This window comes from Protopterus annectens, chromosome 4.part0, assembly GCF_019279795.1.
Source record: "Protopterus annectens isolate FY-2018-M chromosome 4.part0, PAN1.0, whole genome shotgun sequence".
NCBI lineage: Eukaryota > Metazoa > Chordata > Ceratodontiformes > Protopteridae > Protopterus > Protopterus annectens.
In genome coordinates, this window is record NC_056733.1 from 798,099,225 (window position 1) to 798,127,043 (window position 27,819).

At 41.4% G+C, this 27,819-nt stretch overlaps 1 protein-coding gene across 2 annotated transcripts in view; it reads left to right on the forward strand.

Moving 5' to 3' along the window:
• Positions 1-27,819, forward strand: part of ADGRD1 (adhesion G protein-coupled receptor D1) — a 2,063,662-nt gene that overhangs the window by 514,884 nt on the left and 1,520,959 nt on the right. For both annotated transcript variants that reach the window (XM_044068759.1, XM_044068760.1), the window contains one exon: positions 19,363-19,438. In XM_044068759.1, coding sequence (XP_043924694.1) covers positions 19,363-19,438 — 76 coding nt within the window. The remainder of the gene's footprint in view (positions 1-19,362; positions 19,439-27,819) is intronic.

A 27,819-nucleotide genomic window follows, 5' to 3' on the forward strand; every position in this document is an offset into this window, starting at 1 on the left:
TGGCCGTCAATAACAGACTGAGGGGAGCCCTATCCACATTCTCTGGACAAGTCCACTGTCAACACTGTGTTGTGATGATTATGTGTGAATGAAGTGCCATGCCGGAACTGTTCACAGATGTCCTCCCTCTCTGGGCTACAGCTCTGCAATGTATTAGCTCACTCTGTCTGTTGTACAGCTCATATATGGCTGGTGTACACCTGACAGGTGTCTTGTTGTGGAACAGTCATGGGTATATTTGGGATAGCATGATCAATGCAAACCGTACACATGCTCATAGAATGCAATTGTCAAGGATTATGCTGAGTGGCCAGTATAGTCCCCCAGCGTGGGTCCTCTGACATCATCCACCCCAGTCTTCACAAGTGTAGAGTCTGCTTGTGCTAAATACTGTTTGTGTGCAGTGACAACCTTGCCTGGGGGTGGAGATGGGATATGGATGTCCAGGGAAAAGTGGGTATGGTCAGATATCAACAATGGTGGTCTACCTCTGGTGTGGAACAGTGAGTACCCATGTTGCAGATGGACAGGTGCAATATGTATTCCCCCATGTGGCTGTGGTATGTGGTTCTGCCATAGCACATGGACCCACTAGTGGCTGTAGGGTAAAGTGGTAGAGGCCTGAGTAGTTCTCACACACAATATGCCTGTACCTTATGTTAACAACTGGAATGGTGTATGTGAACACATGCATATCCCGGCACTGTTCCCAGGGAAGCTAAGTGTGTGTCCTGGATGTGGGTGTGGTGTTCTGGACTGGTTGTGTTGTGTGTTACAGGTCCTGTGGTCACAAAGCATGGTATAAAACATAACCTGCCAGTGCGATGTGCATATCTGACCCTGACGTAGGTGGCTGCAAATGCATATATATGCTATCCCCCACCTAACAGGTAGTACTACATGTACATACCTCTGTAGAAATAAAGATGTCAGCACCCTATAAATACTGCAGGTGCAGAACAGATGCCCAGTAATTCAGATAGTGTGTTCTGCTAATGCATTTCCCTCAAGTGTCGTAATATAGTTAGGTAGGGGTTTGAATCCTGCAAATTCTCAGTGTGTGTGTGTGTAGGTGGGTGAGTGGGGCTGGTGTGTGTGAAAGTCTGTGTGAGGGAAATGTCCCTTTTGGCAACTGGGAAACACACTACAGGATGCACATTCCCCTTTCTAAACACTGATGTTGTCAGCACCCTATAAGTACAGCAGGAGAAGTAAAACCTCCCAGTAATGCGAATAGCGTGCTCTGCTAATGCATCCATCTCGAGTGTCATAGCATAGTTCGGTAGGGGTTTGAATCCTGCAAATGCTCAGTGTGTGTAGGGGGTGTTAGTGTGTGTGCACGTCTGTATGAAAGAAATGTCCCTTTTGTCAACTAGGAGAACACACTACAGGATGCACATTCCCCTTTCTAAACACTGATGATGTCAGCACCCTATAAGTACAGCAGGAGAAGGAAAACCTCCCAGTAATGCGAATAGCACGCTCTGCTAATGCATCTGTCTTGAATGTCATAACATAGTTAGGTAGGGGTTTGAATTCTGCAACTGCCCAGTGTGTGGGTGGATGGGGGTTAGTGTGTGTGTGCAAGTCTGTGTGAGAGAGATGTCCCTTTTGGCAACTGTGAAAGCACTCTACAGGATGCACATTCCCCTATCTCAGCACGGATGATGTCAGCACCCTATATGTACAGCAGGAGAAGAAAAACCTCCCAATAATTTGAATAGCGCGCTCTGCTAATGCATCTGTCACGAGTGTCATAACATAGTTAGGTAGGAATTTCTAATCCTGCAACTGCCCAGTGTGTGTGAAGGGGGATTAGTGTGTGTGCAAGTCTGTGTGAGGGCGATGTCCCTTTTGGCAACTGTGAAAGCACTCTACAGAATGCACATTCCCCTATCTCAGCACGGATGATGTCAGCACCCTATAAGTACAGCAGGAGAAGAGAAACCTCCCAGTAATTCAAATAGCGTGCTCTGCTAATGCGTCTGTCACGAGTGTCATAATATAGTTAAGTAGGGGTTTGAATCCTTCAAGTGTTCAGTGTGTATGGAGGGAATTAGTGTGTGTGCAAGTCTGTCTGAAAGAAAGATCCCTTTTGGCAACTGGGAGAACACACTACAGGATGCACATTCCCCTTTCTAAACACTGATGATGTCAGCACCCTATAAGTACAGCAGGAGAAGGGAAGTCTCCCAGTAATGCGAATAGCGCGCCCTGCTAATGCGTCTCTCTCGAGTATTATAATATAATTAGATAGGAGTTTGAAACCTGCAAGTGGCATGTGTGTGTGTTTGGATGTGGGGAGTTTGTGTGTGTGCAATTCTGTATGACAAACATGTTAGTTTTGGCAATCAGGAGATCACACTACCTGATGCACATTACCCTTTCAAAACACTGATGATGTCAGCACCCTATGAGTACAGCCAGAGAAGAGGAACCATCTAGTAATCCGCATAGTCTGCTTTGCTAATGTGTCTTTCTCACATGTTGTGACTTAGTTAGGTAGGATTATGAATCCTGCAAATGGCAAGTGTGCATGTGTGTGTGTGTGTGTGTGGGGGGGTAGTAGGGTGTGTATAAATGGAAGTGTGAGAGAACAGATCCTTTTGGCAAATACTACAATACACCAGATGCTGCATATTCCCCCAGTAAACACAGAGGATATCACCACACTATCAGCACAGCCAAACAGGGCTAGTTGGCCAGTAATGCCAATAGTGCGCTCTGCGGTTGTGTCACACATTATGACCCTGTGTGGGTCTTTGTGCATAACAATGCATGCCATTGGCTAAACCAGCAATGGACACATGCACACAGACACACATGCACACATGCACACAGGCACACATGCAAACATGCACACGTGGACACATGCACACATGCACACATGCACATGTGGACACATGCACACATGCACACATGCACACATGGTCACGTGTACACATGACACATGCACACATGCACACGTGGACATAGGCACACATGCACACATGCACACATGCACACGTGGACACAGGCACACATGCACACATGCACACGTGGACACAGGCACACCTGCACACATGCACACATGCACACATGCACACATGGACACAGGCACACCTGCACACATGCACACCCCGCAATATACACACAGAGCCCTACTGAGTTACACTAGTGTTACTAGCACTATCAGGACTATTATAGGTATTGTTAAACACACTCACCAGCATGGATGGCCTGCCTTGCTGTAACCCCGGAGGGACCTGCAGAAATTATGAGATTAATGTCAGTGGGCACAACTGTGCCATTGATACTGCATATGATACAGTGCAGTAGTACACCAGTTGCCTTTCACACGTCAGCTGCTGATATTGCCAATATCACACATGCACAATTACATACTATGTTGACAGCTACATACCACGGACACACCTTACACATACATAAACTAACAGTGTACAGAACAGTCAAGTGTACATATGGCATATTCCCTGCATGCTCCATGTCGTGCTGCTGTGTGGATCCAGCCTCCATCATGATGCAGGTGTATTGCTGTTGCTGTTCTGGGGCTGGAGCCGCAACACTTAGGAGTAGCACCTCCAGTCTGGTGAGGGGGGGATGTGTGGCCACCCCACCTCCTGTGGCAACCTGTTGCCTGTGGATATCCGACGCACGCTGACGGACATTTCTGATTAAATCACTGCAGTGATGTCGTACCTGCTCATATGTCCTATTATGCGTGCCAATGTCATTTACCCTACGGACAAGGTCTTGCCACAGTGCAGCCCTCTCCTGCTGATTCTGGCTGGTGCAGGAAAACAGTATGTCATACTCCCACACCAGGCTCTGGTGTATCTCCTCATCTTCCGCTGCAGAGTAGGTGGGATTACGCTGACGCTCCATCTCCATGGAAGAGAACACAAACAGGATATCACCAGACTATGTCAGCAATATATGGCACACATACTATACATGATACTCATGTGTAGTGATATACTACTACTCACATATATTGCATGTGTGTGTCTCGTGGTGGATACACAAGTACATGGCCAGATATCAGTGCTCAGCCAACACCTGTGCAACAATACCTGCCACATTCCATACAACATAGTAGCATGCCCCATCGGTCAGCACACTGCGACAGGTCCAATGCACAACCTCACTCTGGGGGTTCATCCCAAGGTACTGTATGTAGAATGCCATCCACTAGTGTGATGTGGACACAAGTTACTCGGCCTGGATATACATATCCCACCACCACCACCAGCACAGTAGACTACTTTGATATGTATGTGATTAGACAGTTATTCACTTGTTAGGACTGCGATGGTATCCATGCAGCCCACTGGGCCAGTGGAAGCCACAACCCACACTGCTGACCCCTTTGCGAATGCTTGCTACGGACATCCCACAGATTGCATGGAACTTGCACACACATTTCTAACCCAGACCCTATGCACAAAGGTTAGGCATCCTGTCCGGTGGACCCCAGACAGAGGCAGATTGTATAACAATAGCAGGAGGCTGCTGCAGGACAGAGCAGATTCACATTAAGGGAAGGCATCTGTGGTCAGCACTGGTAATACGCTACGGTCTCTCATAACAATGGCCACGGCCTACTCTGGGAGGGAAATGGCCACAAACACTATAGATAACCACACGACCTTCTTCAGTTATGTTACACATATGGACCAAATGCCTCAGATATGCTCTGAGTTAATACACACCTACTTAACATTCACCGAACACACAGATATTGGCAGCATTCTTGCAGACAGGTTTGGTGCACGTATCCCCCCTCCTTCTCCCCCACAAGTTGAACTACTTATCACAGCTGTATGTAACCTCCCTATCATCTCACATGTCCAGGTGAGGGCCACCCTCAGCAAAGCAGAACACACAGCATCACTGTGACCTGATGGTATCCCTGGATGTGTGCTACATGCACTCCAAGAGGACATACAACCGCATATAAGACTGATAATTAACCTTGGCCGTATTACAGGATATGTACCTGGACACTGGCATACAGCAACAGTGGTCCCACACCACTAAGGAGGCACCTCTACTGACCCTGGGAACTACCACATCATAAGCATAACCGGCCTGGTCTGCTAAGCTACGGAATTATTCAGTATGGGACGCATATACAGTGATATTGGGTACCTGCAGACACTTGTTCCCAGCCAGTTTGCCTTTGTGATGGGCTGATCCTGCCTTTTGAACCTGGCTGACCTTTCAAAACAGTCACTACAGCCATTGCTGAGGGCAACACACAGACAACTGCTGCCAGGATCATGGCCTAACACTGACTGACATGTAATGTATAGTCATCCCCTTTTGGTGAAACTACGTACACACAACATATCACATGGACATACCTATAGATACAGACCTATGACACATTTGGAGGGTTCACAGTATGCAGACTATTAACCTGCTACTTTACATTACCTGTGTTTGTCGCAGCTGGTTGCATTACCACTACTTCTGCTTCCTGCTGCTGCTGGCACGGCTTGCTACTGACAGCTTAGACTCACAGTGTGTAGCGTGTGTATTTTTTTTTTCTCTCTGTCTCTGTCTGTCTCTCTCCCTCTGTCTGCTTCCAGACAGTGCAATTAACATATTGCATGTGTGGAGTGTTAGTACAGGATGCTTTTGTAGGTATCTGCATAGGTCCATGTGATGTCCTCTGCACCAATTGTAAGCCATCATTTGCTAATTGCATGCAGCCAGTTGTGTACTGATTGCAGTTCTCACTGTGATTTTAGGACAGTGCTATAAAAGGGTATGTGAGATAGGCATTGCCCTTTCAGATTGTAAGGGCGGGGACCATGCTGGTATGCTGTGGACACTGTTCTGTGAGTGTAAAGGTTAGTATCTCTCTCATGATTCAGGCTGTGTTGTAGATTCACATTTCTCCATTCCTCTCTCCTGTTCCCTGTAGTAAGTGTGTATGCACAATGACACCTACAACTATATATACATATATATATATATATATATATATATATATATATATATATGTAAATATACATACATTTATATATGTACATTAAATGACATTATTACCTACTAGCTACCAACTAGCATGGCTGTTTCTGTTCATACACTACTATTATGGGACTCCACTAGTTTTGACAGTAATTCTAAATGACATGCTTTGTGTACTACACATCCTATATTCCCTTTACATTCATTCCTACTATTACAAGATATATTTATTTTAGCACAATGTTCTTGTGTAAGAGTCATGGCTTAGTGGTAGGCCATGCAGACTACTGTTTCCAAGGTCCTGGGTTCGGGACTGACAGTGGGATTTTATTTTGCTTTTGAACTGACTACAGGACCTGTCAATCAGAGTGACTAAGGCACTTTTAAGCAGTTGTAACTGGGTTAGCGCTGGTTTGCTTGGAGCTCACGCATGCACACTGGCGTTTAGCTCCACACACGCATCCGCTTACAACTGCTTAACAGTGCTTACTCTGGTGCACACCTGCGCTATTTTCTTTGAAAGAAATGAAAATGGGGAGACAGGAAAGTGGTGAAAAAGGGGTCACAAAGAGGGTAAGACAGTAGGGAAACAAGCTTGGGATTTGCAGGAGGGATGTAGGTAAGGCCCATAGCTGCCCATTTCTTCATCAGCAACAGCTGTGCATATGTATGTAATTTGGTGTGACATTTGAAAACTTCCACCCCTGTGAGAGGTGTCAGGACAACAATAATACTTGTTGTACAGCCAATTGTAATTGATAGTTTCCATGTCCAGCAGACATGTGCGGAATGGGCAGCTATGTATGGGGCGTAATTTTTTTTGTGGGTACAGAGTGCCCTTTTTTTTTTTTTTTTCAGGTGAGAGTGGTATGTCAGGTGAAGGAAGTTGGTATAGCTGGGGAGGTAGGTTGGGTTGGCCAACAGACAAGACAAACAAGACGCATACAGGGGCGGGGTATGACACGTGTGGGGGTGTTACACAATTGACGGGGACGGAGGTTTGGATATCCAGAGCCCATGAGCGCACAGATGGCAACAGTGGAACAGATATCCCCACCCATAGGCAGTTGCCACTGTTCCTTCACTGCCCAGGACGGGGCTGTGCTGGGGGCTGTGTAGGCCGGGCAACAGGCATGCCCGTAAGTTGTGCCACCTGTGCCTCAAGCTGGCGTAGGGGCCCAAGAACAGAGTCCTGGATCTCCCTACGCACCACAGTCCAGACGCTACGGAGGGTGAGTGGTGGTTCTCCTCCGGCCACACTTGCAGAGGGGGGACGAGTCCCATCCCCTGCAGCGCTTGCACCCGCAGGTGGCACAGGGCCACCGGAGGAGGGTCCAGACTGGGCACTAGTGCCAGGTGCACTCGCCAGCTGAGGTGGGAGAGGTGGGTCCGCTGGAACCCGCCTTCCCTGTCGTCCTGTGTTTTGCATTATGTCATGACAGTTTGGGTTAGTGACATATAATACCATTCACAATTAGTTGTAACAGCATGCATTAGTATTCCCATTAACCAAACACCCAGATATTCACACCATTGAGCAGCGAGCATAACACATGCATAATTTGAACAGCAATACACAGTCCAACAACATGCAGGGTTGATTGATGGCAACAGGCCATCAGGTTTGGATGTATGAACAGGGCAGATGCATCAACGGACATGCAAATATATATGACCCAACAGGACAAACATCCAGGGGTGTTAATTGTGATTGCACATACCATTTTCACGTGGAATGGGTTATATGTGGTATAGGATGGGGTGAAGAAAATAATATTAACACCTTCGTATACCAATACATATGCTGTACATTTCTAATGGCTGCACATATATACACACTACTGTTCTAACTACAGTTTCCTATATGATAACTACTTCAACTTGGTGATAGGACTGTTACTGCTACATCAATATACATTTTATTGTTCTTCATACACATTCATATCTAGCTTTGTTCAGCTACATCATCCTGCTACATTTGCTTTATATAGCTATAGACAACTGTGGATGTTTGCTATATCAGACAACCATACTATCTGCATATTGCAGACTGAGAGCAACATATCCAGATTTTGGGATACACATTCCAGCTGCAGCAACACTTTGAACAGATTTTGCTGTTTGATTTTGCTTCTCACATGCATTTCATTCTATACTGACTGCAGTATACTTTATTCCGGGGTTATTACTACTGTATTGCTGGATTCATGACACTTTCTCACACTCTCTCACTTGTTTTCATTTTACTATTCAGGATGGTACTTACTTCTAGGCTTTATTGACATGTTTTACCTGTAGTTATTACAATCCTTTCCAGCAGTCTCACTTCTGTCATGTTTCAGTATTTCAACAGGGATATATTTCACACATGTGATTTGCTCATCTTCTGCAGCTGTACTTTTCAGCCTGCTGCAGGTTGTGTACTATTATATTACAGGTGGGGCATCTTTATTTCAGACTTTATTTCAGACATTTTCATTTTTCTGTTTGGATTACAGACTGCAACACACTTTTGTAATCAAGCAATACTTGCAAACACTTTTACACTGTTACTTGCACATTTTATTACTTAGTGACTACACTGCACTCTTTTGCTAACTGTCATACTTTTATATTTCTTTACAGTTACTGGGAGTGGATTACTGACCTGCCTGGTGGCGCAACCACACCAGCCTATCGCCATAGGCTCTGCGGTTCACAGAATGGACACCTGCAGCTGTAATATAAATGAAGTAATATTGGAATACACATCTCCATAATATCAGCTAGTTTAATTTCTTACATACATAATTAAATGTAACTTACTCAGTAGTGGGGCGTTGGGCATTTGCCAGGCCTCCTGGATCCAAAGGTTCAATTGGTCCTGCTTGCATCTCTTCAGGTCCGCATGGTGGTGACGGACCTGCTCACCAGTCCTTGGAATCCCTGTGGCACTGGTGAGATCATGAGCCAACCGGTCCCACGCCTCAGCCCTATATGCTCCCCACAGGACCTTTCCCTGCATGAGTTGGGTCTCATGATTGTGGACTAGGAGCCAGACCATGTATCTGGACTCCTCAACGCCCCACCTCTGTGCTCGAAAGCAACTACCCTCACCTACTCCTGTCATTCTTTCAGTTGCCCTTTCACCAAACAAAACGCACGAGCGAGGGCTTGTGTTTGATTGAGTGTGTTTTCTTCGCTGTTGGCGTTTGTTTCACCGTCGGTGGGAGAGGGCTCCTTCCCTGAGGCTGCTTTTTGGATCTTATCAACGCCAGTTTGCATACGGCGGTGCGGTTATCCTTTGAGGCTATTTGAGTGTTTTAAACCATTTGGACATTCCTGTATGGCACTTTTTGGATATATGGTGCATTGGATTACATTTTGGATATATCGTGTCTCTTATTTAAGGGTCTGAATCAACCGCTTAACAGGTACTGTGATTTACAAGTGGTTATAAGTATTTAGTCCACGTTCAAGACGAATTGGCAATTGTTACTACATGTTGCTTATCTTTGGGCCCTATTTTGGGATTGGGCTATGTGCACTGTAGTTGTGAACTTTATGCCTCGCCATTTTGAAATAACATTTCGGGACTGACTTTAAAGGCCTTTGTCGTACCGGTGGATGTGTATACACGAGAACAGGTTGAGAAGGCATCGTTTAGATATTGAACTCATTTTGCGGATAGTCTTGGACTTACTTAACGCAGTTTGTTACTCGGATGACTTTTCACATATAGGACTACCTTGATGTATATAAAACCTTTGATTCCTTTTGTAATAATTTTTCTGTTTACTAACCATTTGGAATACTAAGTAACAACAGCTATTTGTCCACATGAGGACCCTTTATATATGTTCAGTATACTTTATGTGTTGACACTATGCTTTGGTCATCTTTACCTTGAGGTTAGGGTCATATTGTTTTGTTGCCTGGTTTTCAAATATGGATTCATAATTCATATTTTTCTATAATATGATTAGTGTTACATACATCATTTCTTTTTTGAACTACATTTTGCTTGAAATATTTTTGACACGGCATTAACATTTTCTATTATCATTGGATTTGCCATCCAGCCGTGATATGCATTATGTAGATATTCCAGGAATGACATACACCTATTTATCCTGCTATTTTGTATAGAAACTAAATCTGCACTAGGATTTATTGTAACAGCTGCCTCCAGGCTTTGAAGTTCTTACACACAATTAAAAGTTTACAGTAATTGGTTATATGTGAAAATAGCGGATATATGCTAATAGAAGTTGCTGTTTCTATATGATTTACCTCTTTTTGGTTTAAGATTTTGAACATGATTCATGCTATAATTATTTTGCTTGTGACATAACTACTTGGGGTACCACTGTTTATATATACTTGATGGGCTTGTAATACTCTCTTCAGTTGGTCTTTTTGAACATTAATATATATATATAATCACATTATTTTGTGTTGTCTAGAGGCTGATCAGGGGCATATATATTTTATTATATTGGGGGACTGGTTTCTATACTTGGCTGTATAATAATTGTTCCTGCCTTACAAATATTTCATAAGTCCATTCATTTATAGGGTTCCAATTCTCTGTATCCCTTCTTTGTATAAAGGTTATTGACATTATTGATCTACAATACTCTCTTCAATTGGTCTTTTTGAACATTAATATATATATATAATCACATTATTTTGTGTTGTCTAGAGGCTGATCAGGGGCATATATATTTTATTATATTGGGGGACTGGTTTCTATACTTGGCTGTATAATAATTGTTCCTGCCTTACAAATATTTCATAAGTCCATTCATTTATAGGGTTCCAATTCTCTGTATCCCTTCTTTGTATAAAGGTTATTGACATTATTGATCTACAATCCTGACCACCAGTCAATTTACCAACTCTCCTCCCACACTCCAGGCCTACCTTAACTACCAAGTAAAATCTTCTACCTCAGCTTACCCATTAGCCTTTCTCCCACATATCATGGGTAAAGCCTCATACTCTATTATCCTTCCCACAGTAGTACTCCTCCTTATTCCTTATTACTTAACCAGATATGAAAACCAAACACTCTCAGGGATTCCTTTCCCCAAAAGCCACACTAGGTCACACTCAAACAACCCCATCACACCAACACATATTCCCACTACCCACCCTATATTCACAGTCCTAAACCAGTGCATCTTACTCTCCGCTACCCCAAACCATCTACAACTAAATCTAATCTCAAGCTGTTATTCAAGCTGCAAAGATTGTTAGATCATTTGAAAACTTGTATTGCCACAGATGGTGACATCCACCCCAATCCAGGTCCTACCACTACCACAGACTCTAATTCCCTAAAGTTTGCCCGTGTCTCTACCAAGTCCCTCCTTATACTTCACCTTAATCTAAGAAGTATAAACAATAAGGTTCATAATTTTCATGCGATGGTAGCTACCCATTCCCCAGACATCATGTGCCTATCTGAAACCTGGCTCAAACCAACTACTAAGGATGAAGAAATCCTTCCCCCTGGATATAACATCCTTAGGGATGATCGGATTAACAAAAAGGGAGGGGGGTTAGCTGTATTATTCAAGAATACCCTTAACATCGTCCTTAATCCTATCCTACCCCCCAAAATCTCCAATATAGAACTTATCTCACTAAAGATCTGCCTAAACACCCAAAAATTCATTAATCTCATTGTAATCTATATACCACCAGGAAATAATTCAGATAACCTTGAGCAATTGCTCAGCTGGCTAGCCTCCAATTGCCCTCAAGAAACCATAGTAATAGGTGATTTTAACCTTGACTGGTCCCTCTACACTGCACCCAAAACCCCCCTCGCAATTAACCTTCATGGTTTTTCCCAAAATATTTCTTCTCCTACCAGAATTGGCAACCCTAAACAAAAAGAGAGCATAATTGACTGGATTCTTACTAATAATTATACTACAGGGACACTCCCAAATGACCTCAGTGACCACCTTATTACCTATATCCAAAAACACAAGTGTCCATCGAATAACCCCCCCTCTTATAGACTTGTTAGAAGCAAGAAGAAATTTGTCCCAAGACTTTTCCTTGCTGAACTCCAATCCTGCAATTGGTCCACCCTGAAAACTTTACCACTTGAAGAGAGCGTGGCACACTTTAATAGTACTTTCCTGAAGATACTTGACTCTCACGCCCCAAACCGACAAATCAGAACCAAGGAACGAATAGCACCTTGGCTGTCTAGCGAAACCAAATCTAAAATTAAACTTCGAAACCAGGCCTGGCATAACTGGAGAGCGACCAAAACCCCACTAGATCGCATCAAGTTTCAACAGCTTAGAAACACTACTAAAGCGGCCACTACCCAAGACAAAAAACAATATTTTTGTCACCTTCAGGACAAACACCAGAACAACCCAAAGAAATTCTGGGCTGGATTTAATAAGCTCCTCTGCCCGGGTAAATCTACTACCCCAACCCCTGAGAAACTCATTGGGAAAGAACCAGAGATAATAGCCAATGCTTTCAACTCTTTTTTCATCGAGACCATCCAGTCCCTAACCAGTCAGCTTACCACTACCAACTCTTCTATTACCCACACTAAAGACTCAGTCCACCCCACCTTTAATCTACAGCCGGTACCTACCTCCTATATACGCACCCTCCTGAAAAAACTCAAACCAACCACCTTAGCTGCTGACCAGCTCCCTGCAGAATACCTTCAAATAGCGTCAGACGCCATTGCCTATCCCATCTCAATATTGATTAATAGAACTATAACTGAAACTACCATTCCCTCTATTTGGAAAATCTCATATATCATCCCTCTTCATAAAGGGGGGACCTCCATGGAAACATCCAACTACCGTCCCATAGCAATACTGTCTCCAATAGCTAAAGTCATGGAACGGTGTGTTCACAAACAGCTCTTACACTATCTCAACCTTAATAGTCTTCTGTCCCCAACTCAGCATGGCTTTCGCCCCATCACAGTACAACCACTGCCCTTCTTTCCTTTGTTGACTCAGTCAACAACAACCGAATCAAGAAATTAATTTCCTCTGCTCTCTTCCTTGACCTCTCAAAGGCCTTTGATATGGTCAATCATAAGCAACTGCTTCACACCCTGGAAACCCTATACCTTGACATCCCAACCATAAACTGGTTTAAAGCCTATCTCTCTTGTAGGCAACAAGTCGTCAATGGCAAAACAAGCTATCCGTCCTACTTCCCAACACCATAGGTGTTCCTCAGGGCTCTATACTGGGTCCTCTTCTTTTCTCAGTTTTCATTAATGAACTTCACTCGATCATCCCCAATTCTACATGCATCCAATATGCAGATGACTCTACCCTGATCTGTTCTGACGTCTCCCTCCCGAAACTTCAAACAATCACCCAAAACTGCTTTACGTTAGTGGAAAAATGGTTCTCTATAAGGCAACTAATCCTTAATCCTACTAAAACCAAACTATTGCTTTTTTACCCCTCTGCAACTACTCCTTTAGGTAAAGAACCTCTGAATGTGGACAACACGTTCCATGTGGAATCTATAAATGGTACCATCATATCCCCGGTCTCTCATACCAAACTATTAGGTGTGACTATAGATAACAAGCTTAAATTTGATATACACATTAACCAAACCATTAAATCCGTGAACAAGAAACTTGGATCTATGTACAGAATAAAACATTTCCTAACCCCTCATACTAAACTAACCATTGCTCGCACTCACCTCCTTTCCACCCTCCTTTATGCCTCACCAATACTGTCGTTCCTCAACAAGCGGGAACTCAATAAACTATCTGTTGCCTATAATCATATAGCTAGATTTATAACAGGAACACCCTATCGTACTCACCACTGCCTCAACCTAAATAACCTCGGATGGCTCGAACTCCCCAACCTTCTCAAACTCAAACAACTTACTGAGGCTTTCAAAATAATCAACCAACCGGACAGAACCCCCTCTCTGAGCAATATCCTTACCCCCTACTCTAACCTAAAATCACTCAGGTCAGCTAATAGTGTTCAGGTTCTAACCATTAAATCTAATAACTCTGGAGGTGATGCTCTCTATGCCAATTCCATTGGAAAGCTATGGAACTCTCTACCCAATAGCCTCAGACTAATGACCTCGATTAATCAATTCAAAACTCACCTCAAAATATTTCTTAAGTCCCACTGGTTATGCCCATGTCCTAAACCAGACTAGCCGCTGCAGTACTTACCCTGTATCAGAGATCGCAACCCTCCCCTGTGACTTCAATTGGTCGCCGACCTAGTATTTATCTGTATAATATTACTGATTGTTATTTTATAAATATGTTATTCTAATGGCTTTCACTGTGTATGTATTTTATGCCAATCTATACCATTTGTAAATGTATCCTGTATTGTCTTATCTGTGGAGCTTTTCTCCCCGGGCCTCTACTGAAAATGGACATGTATCCAGCTAGACTAGCCCGGTCAACAAATGTAAAATAAATAAATAAATAAATAAATAAATTCTGTCTGCAAGTCAGTTCTACAATCATTTATGCTGTGTATTCCCGCCTATGGGGCTTATATAGGCAGTTTTTCCCGCACATATCTGTGATTGGCCATTTTGGAATTGTATCAACTTCACTAAACCTGCTTTGTCATGCTCCACTTTGTATTCATTCCTATATATTTGCTATTATTGCATTTATAGGTGCTGCTGTCATGGCTTAGTTGTTCAGTACCTTGACTATGGTGTATAGTATCCTGGCCACTGATTTTTATTTTTTATGACTGTATAGACAAGCTGAGGGGTGTGTCTGTGTAAAGGCAGTTTTGATACGGCTTGCTCAACGTTGCCCGTCGGTTAGCTTGTTTGCGCGGTGCGCAGCTCTGCGCAAATGGGGTACGCTGGTTTAAGCCTCATTTGGCTATAAGCACGCATATTACGCTCAGCTCAGCTAGGGGCACATAGTTTCAGCATGTTAAACCACTGCTCACCTACGGGCACTCATTTTGCACCTGTTAAACCACTGCTTAGCTACAGGCACTCATTTTGCACCAGTTAAACCACTGCTCACCTTCGGGCAGATGCACTCACCCTGTTAAACTGTAGCTCAGCTATGGGCACATCTGGCATTTTTTATTGTTTTGTTACCTCACATTTCTTCAATATAAATGGGCTATTTCATTACAGTTTACATAAAATGTGATTTTATATGTGTACATCTTTGTCAGGGACTTGTTTCGTGCTTATTTTGCTAAAAATAAAAATTGGTGTTGTGGGGGCTTGAACCATGAATGCTTACTCTTCAGTCAACATCTCTACCACTACGCTATTGTTTCTTGGCTTACTTTTCATATTTAGTTCTTATATGCTTTCCCACTGACTGCTAACTGTAGCTGCGCTACGGGCACGCCCGCGCAAACAAGCGCAGTCACGGGCAAACATCTTTACGATTTTAAAAAAAATTATAACATGTTCATTTATATATTTTCTGTTCATAGTCTGTGGGAGCATGTGTTGTGTTGTGTTTATTCACATTTCCATGGACTCTGTCATGGGTGTTTACTTTGGGCACTTTTACTCTTCTGGGGGTGTGTCCACTTACAGGGCTCGGCCTACAGACACGCCCCCTACTGCCTTACACGGACCGTGTTAGCCTTAGGTGTGATTCAGCATGCTCTCATGAATATGCAGAGCATGCTGACATCACTCCGTTTAACTGCAGCCTCCGTGTAAGAGTTATAACTCTTACACGGAGACTTAGTGAATCCTACCCAGTATATTAGCATAAGCATTTAGATCTAACTTTATCCTCACCTACCCATATTGTGGTCCCCACTATCCTTAAAAATTTAGTTTCCTCTGTAATCATCCTGAAACAAGTCTTAGAATCCCCATTAGAGGCTGAAAATAATACATCCATTGATGCAGATAAGGTATCAGAATGCAACATCACGAGTGTCAAGTATGCACTGTCTGAGCCTCTAATTAAAGTGCTCAAGCTGTTCACTGGGTTTGCGCATGGTGCCTGGAGAACATCAACTGTGACTCCCCTATAGAAGGATACCCCCTCTGGAAATCCTGGTAATTATAAAGGCTCTATATCTGGTCCCTTGCTTTTCAATTTATTTACAAACAACCTACACACTGTCTCACCCACCGGACCACTCATACAGTATGCAGATGACTTTATTATTATCTTCACATCTCCTACATTACCCCAAGTTCTCACTTCAACACAACATACTTTTTCGGCATTTGGATCTTGGCACACTAACAATCAATTATTCCTAAACCCCAATAAAACTAAACTTTTTCTCTTCCAAAAAATCTCTCCATTGACACAAACACATTTAAAATATACACAGCTGACAGTACTATTCTCGAAACAGTCTACCACGCTAAACTGCTAGATGTAGCTATTGATGATCAATTAAAATTTGATCTCCATGTCCAACAAAATATATATATAAAAAAAACACCAGAAACTTGGCATTCTCTACAGAAACAAACACTTCCTGACCTCACCAACCAAGATAACCATAGCAAAAACCTACCTACTACCCTCCCTTCTATATGGTGCCTCTATCTTCTCTAATCTACAGACTGCCATTAGATCTAAAATGGAAGTTTGCAACAAACTGCAAAACCAGCACCCATCACTGTACACCACTGCAAAGGCTAGACTGGGTTGAATTCCCCAATCACCTCCTCTACATACAGCTCACAACACTACACAATTTAATCAATAAGCCCCAAGCCTGCCCTACCCTGAACAACATAATCAAACCTTGCTACCCTAGCAGAACCCTCAGGTCTGAAGATAAGAAGCTTCTCACTATCTCCAAAGCCTCTAAATTACCTGGCTGGAGCCTTTACTCTCCCAGTGTCACTAAAGCATGGAACTCACTCCCACTATCAACTCAAAGTATTCCTGAACTTTTAGCTTTCAGACAAATCCCTAAAGGACCATCTTAACAATTCTTGGTTGCGCTCATGCTCTACTCCTGGCTAATCTCTTTTATATTTTCTCCCTCCCTGTTTTTATATGCACCACCCTACAGAAGTACTCTTAGACTCATCCTTCAGTTCTGTACTATCTAAGATTAACTATATTCTAATGATCTTTCAGTAGACTACAGTTATCCCTGGGCCAGGCTGTATACAACATATATGCAAATGTGCTTATTTTTCTTTGGCAATGTTTTCATTCCGAATTGTGTGTATTACTTCATATGTATTTGTAAAAATGTTTCTCCTATTTTATATGTTGCTGTTTGTACTGTTGGAGCTTTTCTCCCCAGGCCTCCTCTGAAAATTGGTTCTTCTGACTCAGTTGGACCATCCCAGTAAACAAATATCAAGTAAATAAATAAGCCCATCAGTCTTATCAGTGTTATTTAAAATCCATACAGCATATCACACCAGAACTCTTAGGTAGAAATAGGCAACTTATCTGGCCTAGTCAGTATGGTTTTGTGAAGGGAAGCTCCTATCTCCTGAGACAAATAAGCTTCTTTGAAAACGCATCCACTAATACTAAATAGCTCCAGCAAGGGCTGGAATACACACATACCTAGTGTACCAAAATGGTTTCAAGCTAAATGGGTCCTTCCTCACCTAAAACTCTGCTACAAAATCTCCCACCCCCTCTTTCCAAAATCTGTGTAATGTCTCATCAGAAATGTTCTGATCCACAAAATGGAGTATGCTCTACCCATTATTACTCTTCAGTCCTCCACCAGTGCACATACAGAGAACAGAAGCTGTTGATTTGCATTCCTGGGTGGGCAGCTATAGCACTGTGACCTCCGTAGGAATACTGACTAGCCACCTGTCCGTGCCAGACCAATACTGATACTTTTATATTCAATTTTTTTTTATATTTGGACAATGCAAGACCTTACTTCAAGTAAAAGAAGCAACTTACTCTTAAGGGGAAGCCATGATGATGCAATCTCTTTGTGGAAGCTACATTTTAAAACTACTACAGATGAAAAAACCCTTTGGAAAAATCAATCTAATTACTTGGAACCAGCCTATGTCCAGCTTTTCAAACTATGAAACCATGATTTATTTGCAAAACTCCTGGGTTTACGAACACCCACACTGCATATTTGAATCTATACCAAGAGTGCCTGTAGGGTTAGGTTCCTAACTGCCAACATATTCCCAACTTGTAGCTGGATGAGTGAGCACACATTTACTCCGCAGTTGTCATGTATGACTCTGCTTGATTTAGAAGGTGAATATTTTAAGTGCTTGAAAAGGGTGGCAAGGACTTTTTAAGTGTGTCTACTTAAAAGTGAGTATGGCTAGGCATCTTAAGGCCCCTGTGGTCGCTTGCCTACTGTTGTTCCTCTGCTGCTAAAAATCTGTCTTTTAGTTTTACTCATTGCTATATGGTGCAACACATTTCCAAAAATGACCACTGGCTTACTTATACAAGTTTATGCTTTCTTTAACTGCAGCCTGTAAGTTCTTGTGCAGTGTGATGCACGTCTCAAAATCTGAATCTAGGCAGGCTGAAGGTTATGATTTACACATTGCTGTCCTTGTAATACTACAGCCTCAAAACGTTTTAAGTGTATCAGTTATTCCTATACAGTTTAAGTAGACTGAAATGTGACATAATCTATGTCTGTACTATAAGGAAAACTGTTTTGTGAAAGAAGGAAATTGTAAGTATGACTTTAGTACTGGAACCTTTCTATGTCCGAAGACAAGGTATTTTGTGGAAATACTAATGTGTTGGGCTTTGAATAAGCCAGGTCAGCCATTTTGATGCATTCTATAGACCATTTTATTACAGCTCTTTGGGAACAAAAAATAGTCTTTTATATAGTGGTCCTTGTGAACTGTTCTTTGTGAAAGAGTAATATTTAGATGAAACTGAAATCTACACACTGATAGACGTTTTTACCAGCAGTTATGGTAAAGAAAGACTGTTCATGCTACTCTGTAGTTCTTTAAAATTTTCTTAAATCATGTATTACTGTAGGTAAGCAGTCAGTACAATTATATAACAACAGCAGTACTGCCTTCTTAATAAATTTTATGATCTACCGCAGTTGAAAAGTTAAAGAAGTGTGGAAGCTGGGTATCACATATCTGCTTGACACTTTGTTGTTTTCTGACTTTGGCAGTTAGGTGATTCATTTAGCAACTGGAATGGAATCTTACGCAGTAAATAGTCTTTTGGATTCACATAACGCTGACACCATTCTGCAGTTTTCTGGTTCTCATATCACATGCAAGCTACTTTCTTACAGCTATATGTCAGCACGTCCATTTCTTATTATAGCCTGTGTGCAAATCTGGTTATTACTAGGAGTTAATTAAGAAATACCTTCACAGTTTTGAGAGACATATAGCCATTTCTAATCTTTCATTTTGAGAGGTAATATATTGTTGTCTTTTCCTCAGCTCGGACTACCATTGTTGGCTTGCTGTATCACACCATGCATCGTTTCTATAAGAAAATCAACCCCCTCAATACCAAGTAAGTGATAGGATAAAATGTAAGACATCAAGCAAAGCCTGCATGCTTTTCATCTTGATGAGAAATTTAGTTTGATTACTGGGTGTGATGAATTTATTTTATCCCATTTACCATTGAAAAGCTAATGTCGCAGATTGTTTTCAATTGCAAGATATTTTCAGGAATTACAGTTGCCTGAAACACAGCTGCTCAATCAGAATTGTTTAGTAACACATATCTTCAACTGATAAGAAACTGAAACCTATCTTTAATTATCTGAGTACATTCATTTGTGCAAGTTATTAAAACAGCTTCTGTTTTGAAATAGTTGACCCTAAACTGCTGAATTATATATTTATTACGTATTAATTTATTTACAATGGTTTACATTTCACACCATTTTTGAAAACGTACAAAATGCATTTTTGTGCATATTTGTGTTTTGTTTTCTTTAAAATGTAGCCGTCTTGCAGTGAGAACCTTCAGAGCTGGAGAATGTGTGAGGGACAGTCCTTCACATGAGGGCACATGGGAAAGCTAACCCTCTGCAAAAACATTTATAAAATTACCTTAGTGATTTATTTAGTTTGCAGTGGCAATTACATTTGTTCTGTTTCATGTATTCTCCTTTCAAGCTTTTAGGAAAAATGCACAGCAGTTTAGGTGAATTTAGCAGTATGTTTGCACAGTTGCATTTCATCCAATCAGAATTCCTTCAGATAGAGTGTAACCATCCTGTGCTCATCTTTAGCATTGACACCTGGTATTTATTGCAAAGTTATTAAGGAAATAACGTGTTTTTTCAGATATGTTTTCTTGAATTGGCCAAAAGTTGTATCTTTCAACATTACCCTTATTTCGACTGATGTCCTTCACTTTTCTCCACCATAATTGACTTGTTCTGTACTTCTATTTTGGTACTAAGAAATTGATGAGATGACATGATGTACACTCAGGGCATTTTAGACAAAAATTAGGTTACACAGTTATTCTGCATGGTGGTTTGCATGTAAGAAATAACCCCATATCATGGCAATACTTCATGGCAGAGAGTGGATAATTCATAATGTATATATGGGAGAGAAAAACGTCATGAGGCTTAATCTGATTAATGAAACAAAGTGTGAGTAAAAATAAGAATCATCCACATAGAATTAAAATTGAAAATGAAGTTCTGAAGACAGATGCACTGGCACAGTTACATTTTGTAATATTCTATAGTGGAAAATTATATTCTAAATAGGTTTTGTGACCCAGTTGCAAGGCATATCATTAGGAGATTGTTTGTGTCTGCTTGTGTCAGATTGAGTTTCCAGGTGGCTTTAAAGCGCCATATTATTCTAGTTTATAAATTTATTTTCTAGGTATTTTGAGTATTTTATGGAATGGAACAAACATTGGTAGATTGCTATAATTCTGTAATGTTTATTTGTATATTTTTTGATCAACTTCTGTCTCTGCTGTGCTGTGGAAGCTAGAGCTCAGCCTATCAGGCAGGATCCACAGAAAGCCATACCAGATACCCGGTGGCAAATCTGGAGTCATTCTGTTAGCCATATTCATTTTCCTTATTTCCGGTGGTGCAGAACAGGCATGCAGTGAGGATTTTTGGAATTATACATCAATTTCTAAATTATTGCTCATCCCAAGTTATTTGTCATGGATATTTTTTGTGTACTTAATCCCTGTGCAGCTGCTTTCTCCTTGTATGACAGCCCCTTTTTCTACTGTAACTGTTCTGAATATAGAATAAAAGATACAGTAGTATAACAAATACACATCAAGTTTAGACATGGCTATTACGTTTAATTTTTATTTGCACTCTTTTCATTTCATTTATATATTCAGACTTGGGAGGCTGTGCCTTGTGCTTGGTGTTGCCCCTGTAAAAGTATCTTTATCATGGCTTATGCTGTCTATGCTTGGCTTTACCCATAAAGCTGAGTTTGAGCAAACATTCATATTCACAATGGTAGTCTGGGTTCTTAGGCATAGAGAAATACAGTGCATATTGAATATTTCCCTTTCGTGGTCCTGGATGATCTCATTTCATATTCCACTCAGTTTTCTTTAAGAATTAGGTTATTGTAGGCTACTCTTGCAATACAACCCATTTGAGGGGAGCAGCTGCCATAATCTTAGTCCACATCCTCGAAAATGGTGCCCTGTTTCTATAAATTAATTTCCAAATGTAAGCACTCTATGTTAAAGAAGAGAAATGCTAGGATATTTTGCAGAATGTTCCTTAGAAGTGAAAAGAGGTAACATTTTTCTGTGTGCTTTTTGGTCCTCTTACCTGTTGACCATCGAGCCTGTTGTCTACAGCTGACCATAAATTCCCTCCTCTTCTTCATGTCCAGTTTGCAATACATATCACCCTAGAAGTTTTTCTTGACTTGACAAAGTCTGTAAGACAGAAGCGCTAATGCAAATAAAGCTTCTTTAAAGGAATACTGACTCAAATCAACTTATTTTGAAGATTTCAAGGGATTTAACGTGATAACTTTGGAGCTTCTGGATAGAAGTTAAAGTTCACTGTTTTTTGAACCACAACATCCCCTTGTGATACTCCCTTTAACTTTTAATGTGTTTGTCCTGGCTGGGGCCTCTTAGCTCCCCCAAGTTGGTTTAGCTAGATCTGGGCACGTCCACTACTTGGGACCTTTGCTTTTATTACTGTAAATGTATCAGATTGTTAAATGTATGAGCATATGGAATACATCTCTGCTCCGTCCATTCTGATTGCATCAATGCAGAGAGACAGAAGAAGAATTAAATGTCAGTAATGCAGTTGTGTTACTTTAAAAAATATATATATTTTTAATGATGCCATTGCATAATGCCAGGGCTGTGGTTAATTCATATATACTTTAAAAATATATATATATTTTAATGATGCCATTACATAATGCCAGGGTTGTGGTTAATTCATATATTCTGAATTAAAGAAACAAATGTAGGCACAAAATAATACAAAGCATAGGACTAAATAATAGCATTAATATGAACACAAACAACAAAACAATTGTTAAAACTATTCTGTACCATGAATAAGGTAATTAAGGCATTTTCAAACCATACAAAATTCAAAAAAACATATTAGTTTACATTCCACAAACAAGGATTCCAAAAAGAGTAAATAAATTCTTCTTTCTAGTATATGTATGATGGAAGGAGGATGATATTTTAAAAATGTATGCGTGTGAGCAGTGTTCTGCACATGTAAACATTTAAGGTTCTACTATATTACATCAACTTCCTTAAAGTCAATGAGCAGAAAAGGAAAAAAAAAATGCCCAAAATACAGAAGGGCAAAAAAAAAATCAACTTTAATTGTTTTTAGTAAAACATAAATTTCCCACTGTCTACCATGGTGGATAAGAAAGAGATACAATGTGTCTAGTAAATGTTATCCTTGTCAATATTTTTCTTGCACTATGTTTCACCTCTGTCTTCATCTGGACAGCTATCCCAGTGTCCGATGTCCTTTTCTGGGTCTACCGACCACTCCAATCTACTCCTAGACTCATACCAACTTTTGCTGCTGGGGCCAGTTGGAATCCTGAGGGCATCCTGAAAGGCACACTGTCTAACATCCAGCTGGGTGGATTTACTTTAAGCTTACCCTGAATTGCTGCCCTCACCCCATGTGTATGCCCTGGCAATCTCTGTGGTGTCAGGCAGTGGGCAGCCTGCACCAATCTACTCCCCACAAATGGAGGGAGCTGATTTACACCTGATCCATACTGATCCACCCACTGGCTGTGGCCAATGCCAGAACTCTATGCCCAGTTTGTGTGCATATGCCTCCATACCAGCAGGATGGGAATACCTGTCCTCCCTGCTGTTTCATCAGTTTCTTGAATCACTAATTGGATCTGAGTCAGCTGGGCTGTAGTCAAGTCTGTATCCCTATTCCCCAGCAGAGCAGCATGTTCCTGTCTATACTATTTGCATTCTTATGCCAAACTGCAGGAGGACTAAATTTTGCGAGAGGTACTCTGACATCTATTGGTAATTTGTTAAACGAGCTTACCTTTTCATCAAGCTTCAGACTGACCAGTTAAAGGCAATTCACTTACATATACTTTATATGTTTTTGTACCTATAACCACCCCAAGCATATGACGTGTACAAGAATATTTGTGAACATATACATTATACAGACTGACCTTAGTCTTCAATATTCCCTCATATAAAAGTAATACATTCATAAAACCGCAATATAAGCAGGACAGCTTCATGACTCAGCTCACTATGCAGGATAGATATAAATTCCTGCATGTGCAAATAGGGTTGCCACCTTTTCAAATGCCCAAAGTGGGACATTTTTTTTACAAATGTTAGATTTTACAGGGTGAAACATACCCACGGCCAGTACCAAGGACAAAATTTCACTTTTTTGCCTAAATAAAAGCTAATTCTTGTAGCATTTTAGTTGCTTATTCTGTTTCTTATAACATGTAGGTGTTTCAGATACAGAATAACTGTTTTATGCAACTATTACATAAACTATAGGAAATCATTTTGTCCTAAAATCTCAGGACATTTGCCATTTTTTCAATTTTTTTGCAGGACACAATTGCCCAAAGAGGGACTGTCCCTCGCAAAGTGGGACAGGTGGTAACCCTATGTGCAAATGGTGTTTTTTAATTTGATGATTTGGTACATGGGTTGATTTCAAGACCTGAGTCAGACACAGCTCATGCGAAATGCAATTTGTTCATCTAATTATTGCAATAATCAAAACAAAGTTAATAGTTTGAAAGAATTAAATATGTATATCAATAATAAAATGTTTCTGCTGCACTTATTGTAACTAGATTTTAATACTGTTGTAAGCAGTCTGAGCAGTAAATAGAGAAGGGGAGGATAGAGACAGTGCTGGTATAATTAAATATTGTTTGGCAGGGTCTACTTTTCTTGATCAAAATTTTAAAATCTTGAACAACAAAAGTAGAAACCCACTTAAGCGAAAGTGCACTACATCGAAAGTGCACTTTCGCAAAAGCCAGTTCACCGAATTGGAAACTAACAAAACAAAACAATTAACTTTAAACAATATTTTGCAGGGGGACAAGCCCCTCTGCACCCCCCCCCCATGTGGGGGCCTGTGCCCCCTATACCCCCCTACTTAAATGTACTAACGCCAAAATTGTACTACAGTGGGGAAAAGGATATATTTCCTTATCCTTGCTGTAATGTGCTTCTCTGACTCTGCTTTTGCGAAAGTGCACTTTCGATGTAGTGTACTTTCGATGTAGTGCACTTACGCTTAAGTGGGTTTCTACTTTTCTTGCTCAAGATTTTGAAATTCTGATCAAGAAAAGTAGACCCGTTTGGCATTGTGTAGACTACATGTTTAATTGAGACATGATGCATCACACCAGAATCGTTGGGTCCTTATACACCAGATGTAACACAATAAAGGCACACTAACCCCACACATCTAAATTAAAGAATGCACGACTCTGGAGATCACAATACAGTGATAACAAGAAGAAAACCATTAAGACCAAACTGCTTTCTCCCAGTTCAAATATGATACTATACTGCAGTCTGAATCTTGGCACATAGATTAAAATATGCTCCTACTACCTTAAATATATACCAGAGGTGGAGGCTGATATAATGGTTAAAGTGTTTACCTTATAGACATAAGGTACAGGGTTTTACTCTCCCATGATGTAATTAGCTAGGTTTAAAATGGCTCCCAAGGGAAGTTGATCTAGTACTAATCTATGTACTTATACTGACTCTGATATCACACAGCAGTGGGCAAATGAGCAAAATTCTTGTTCCCACTGCACCTCTATTTCTGTGCACATTAAGACAAGTTTTGATGAAGCAGTGATCTGATTAAACAAGACACTGAACTGGTGCTTTGACAAAATAAGCTCTACCAGGTGATAATTTCCAGCCATTACTGATGCAGCTCAAAAATAAAGGCATGCCCACTTGCTATGCCTCACAGGGACAGAGACAGAGTAGTTAGGCAGGGTAGGCATGTCCACTTGCTATGCCTCACAGGGACAGGGTAGTTAGGCAGGGTAGGCATGTCCACTTGCTATGCCTCACAGAGACAGGGTAGTTAGGCAGGATAGGCATGCCCACTTGCTATGCCTCACAGGGACAGGGTAGTTAGGCAGGGAAGGCATATCCACTTGCTATGCTTCACAGGGACAGGGTAGTTAGGCAGGGTTGGCATGTCCACTTGCTATGCCTCACAGAGACAGGGTAGTTAGGCAGGATAGGCATGCCCACTTGCTATGCCTCACAGGGACAGGGACAGAGTAGTTAGGCAGATTAGGCATGTGCACTTGCTATGTCTCACAGGGACAGGGTAGTTAGGCAGGGTAGGCATGTCCACTTGCTATGCCTCACAGAGACAGGGTAGTTAGGCAGGATAGGCATGTCCACTTGCTATGCCTCACAGGGACAGGGTAGTTAGGCAGGGTAGGCATGTCCACTTGCTATGCCTCACAGGGACAGGGTAGTTAGGCAGGGTAGGCATATCCATTTGCTCTGCCTCACAGGGACAGGGTAGTTAGGCAGGGTAGACATGTCCATTTGCTATGCCTCACAGGGACAGGGTAGTTAGGCAGGGTAGACATGTCCATTTGCTATGCCTCACAGGGACAGGGTAGTTAGGCAGGGTAGACATGTCCATTTGCTATGCCTCACAGAGACAGGGTAGTTAGGCAGGGTAGGCATGTCCACTTGCTATACCTCACAGGGACAGGGTAGTTAGGCAGGGTAGACATGTCCATTTGCTATGCCTCACAGGGACAGGGTAGTTAGGCAGGGTAGACATGTCCATTTGCTATGCCTCACAGGGACAGGGTAGTTAGATAGGGTAGGCATGTCCACTTGCTATGCCTCACAGGGACAGGGTAGTTAGGCAGGGTAGACATGTCCATTTGCTATACCTCACAGGGACAGGGTAGTTAGGCAGGGTAAACATGTCCATTTGCTATGCCTCACAGGGACAGGGTAGGCATGTCCACTTGCTATGCCTCACAGGGTCAGAGTAGTTAGGCTGGGTTGGCCTTCAATATGATTATCATGGTATCTCTGCAGCTAAATGAAGGGGTAAACAGAGGGTAACAAACCATCACAGTTAATGGTCATTATTAGGGGTATCAAATGGACAGAAACAGCACAGTGCATTAAAACTAGAGTCTCTGAAACATTTGCAAGTGAAACTAAAGTTTGATGATGTAGAATTGTTTTCCTAAATTGTTTAAAATTTTTGATAGTTATGAGGATTGATGGATATTCTGCAAACAGCGTATACAAATTTAGAGAATGTCATAATAATAGTTACTCTTTCCACTTTGAAGACCCATCCTGGGAGGGAGGGCCTTCATTGATGATGCTCCCTAAGGTGAGGTGTTGTCCAGAGAGTGTAGTTGCCCTCATACATATTTGATAAGTGTGGGGGCATAAAAAGGGAAATTGGGTAGGGCATATAAAAATAATCCCCTGAACAGAAGTACAGATGGATGAGCCCTCAGGACATTCTTAGGACCCACAACCGGCTCCTGCAAATATAGGTATAATCTGGGAGGAGGATAAGAGGATGGCTGGTACTTGTTAGTTTTTCTTTTACTCATAGCCAGGGCCTATCAAAATCAGCCATGCTGTGTGAAAGTTTGGTTGAACAGGGAACTAAAGGCACTGTGCACTCTGAATTACATGTCAAAAACATTCAGCTCTTTTTGCAATTATGACAATAAAGTAATGCACTCCTGAGGATAGCTTTGCAAGGCATTTGAGTGCTATGCACAAAATGATGTAAGGAAAAAAGTCTTTGGTAATTTTTTTCAGCCTAGAATAAAAAAAGAATATGCAGATCACTATGTCAGGTTAATATGATGACCAGGGTGGTCAAGATGAATCAAGTGGAAGAAATGACCATTCCCACAGCATAGAAATTCATATAAAGTAATATATCAGTGAATCCAGAACACAAAGGAGGAATACAAAATAGGGATGCTACTCATTTACTTACAACAAAAATAGATAAAAAAATAAGGTAAGAAAGGTAGCAGTAGAACTAGCTGAGATACTGAGATATATAAAGAGAAAGATGTTACCAGAATAAAGAAGAAAGCTAGTAATTCTTCTGCACAGACAAGTACAGAAAGGATGTCTGAAGGGAAGGCCTCTCTGCCATTGTGGATACTCTGACTTTTCAAGGAAGAAGAAAGGCATTGTTTCAAGGCTGGAGCCAAAACAATATGGAGAGAAAGACTTCGGGAGTTGAATTCTTAGAGAGAGAGAGGGATGAATATTCTGCAGGTAATAGGTCAAAACAGTTAAAAAAATTGTAACATTCACACTGATAACTGGTAATTACTATGTAATAGACTATGAATGACATAGAAGGACTAGACGTT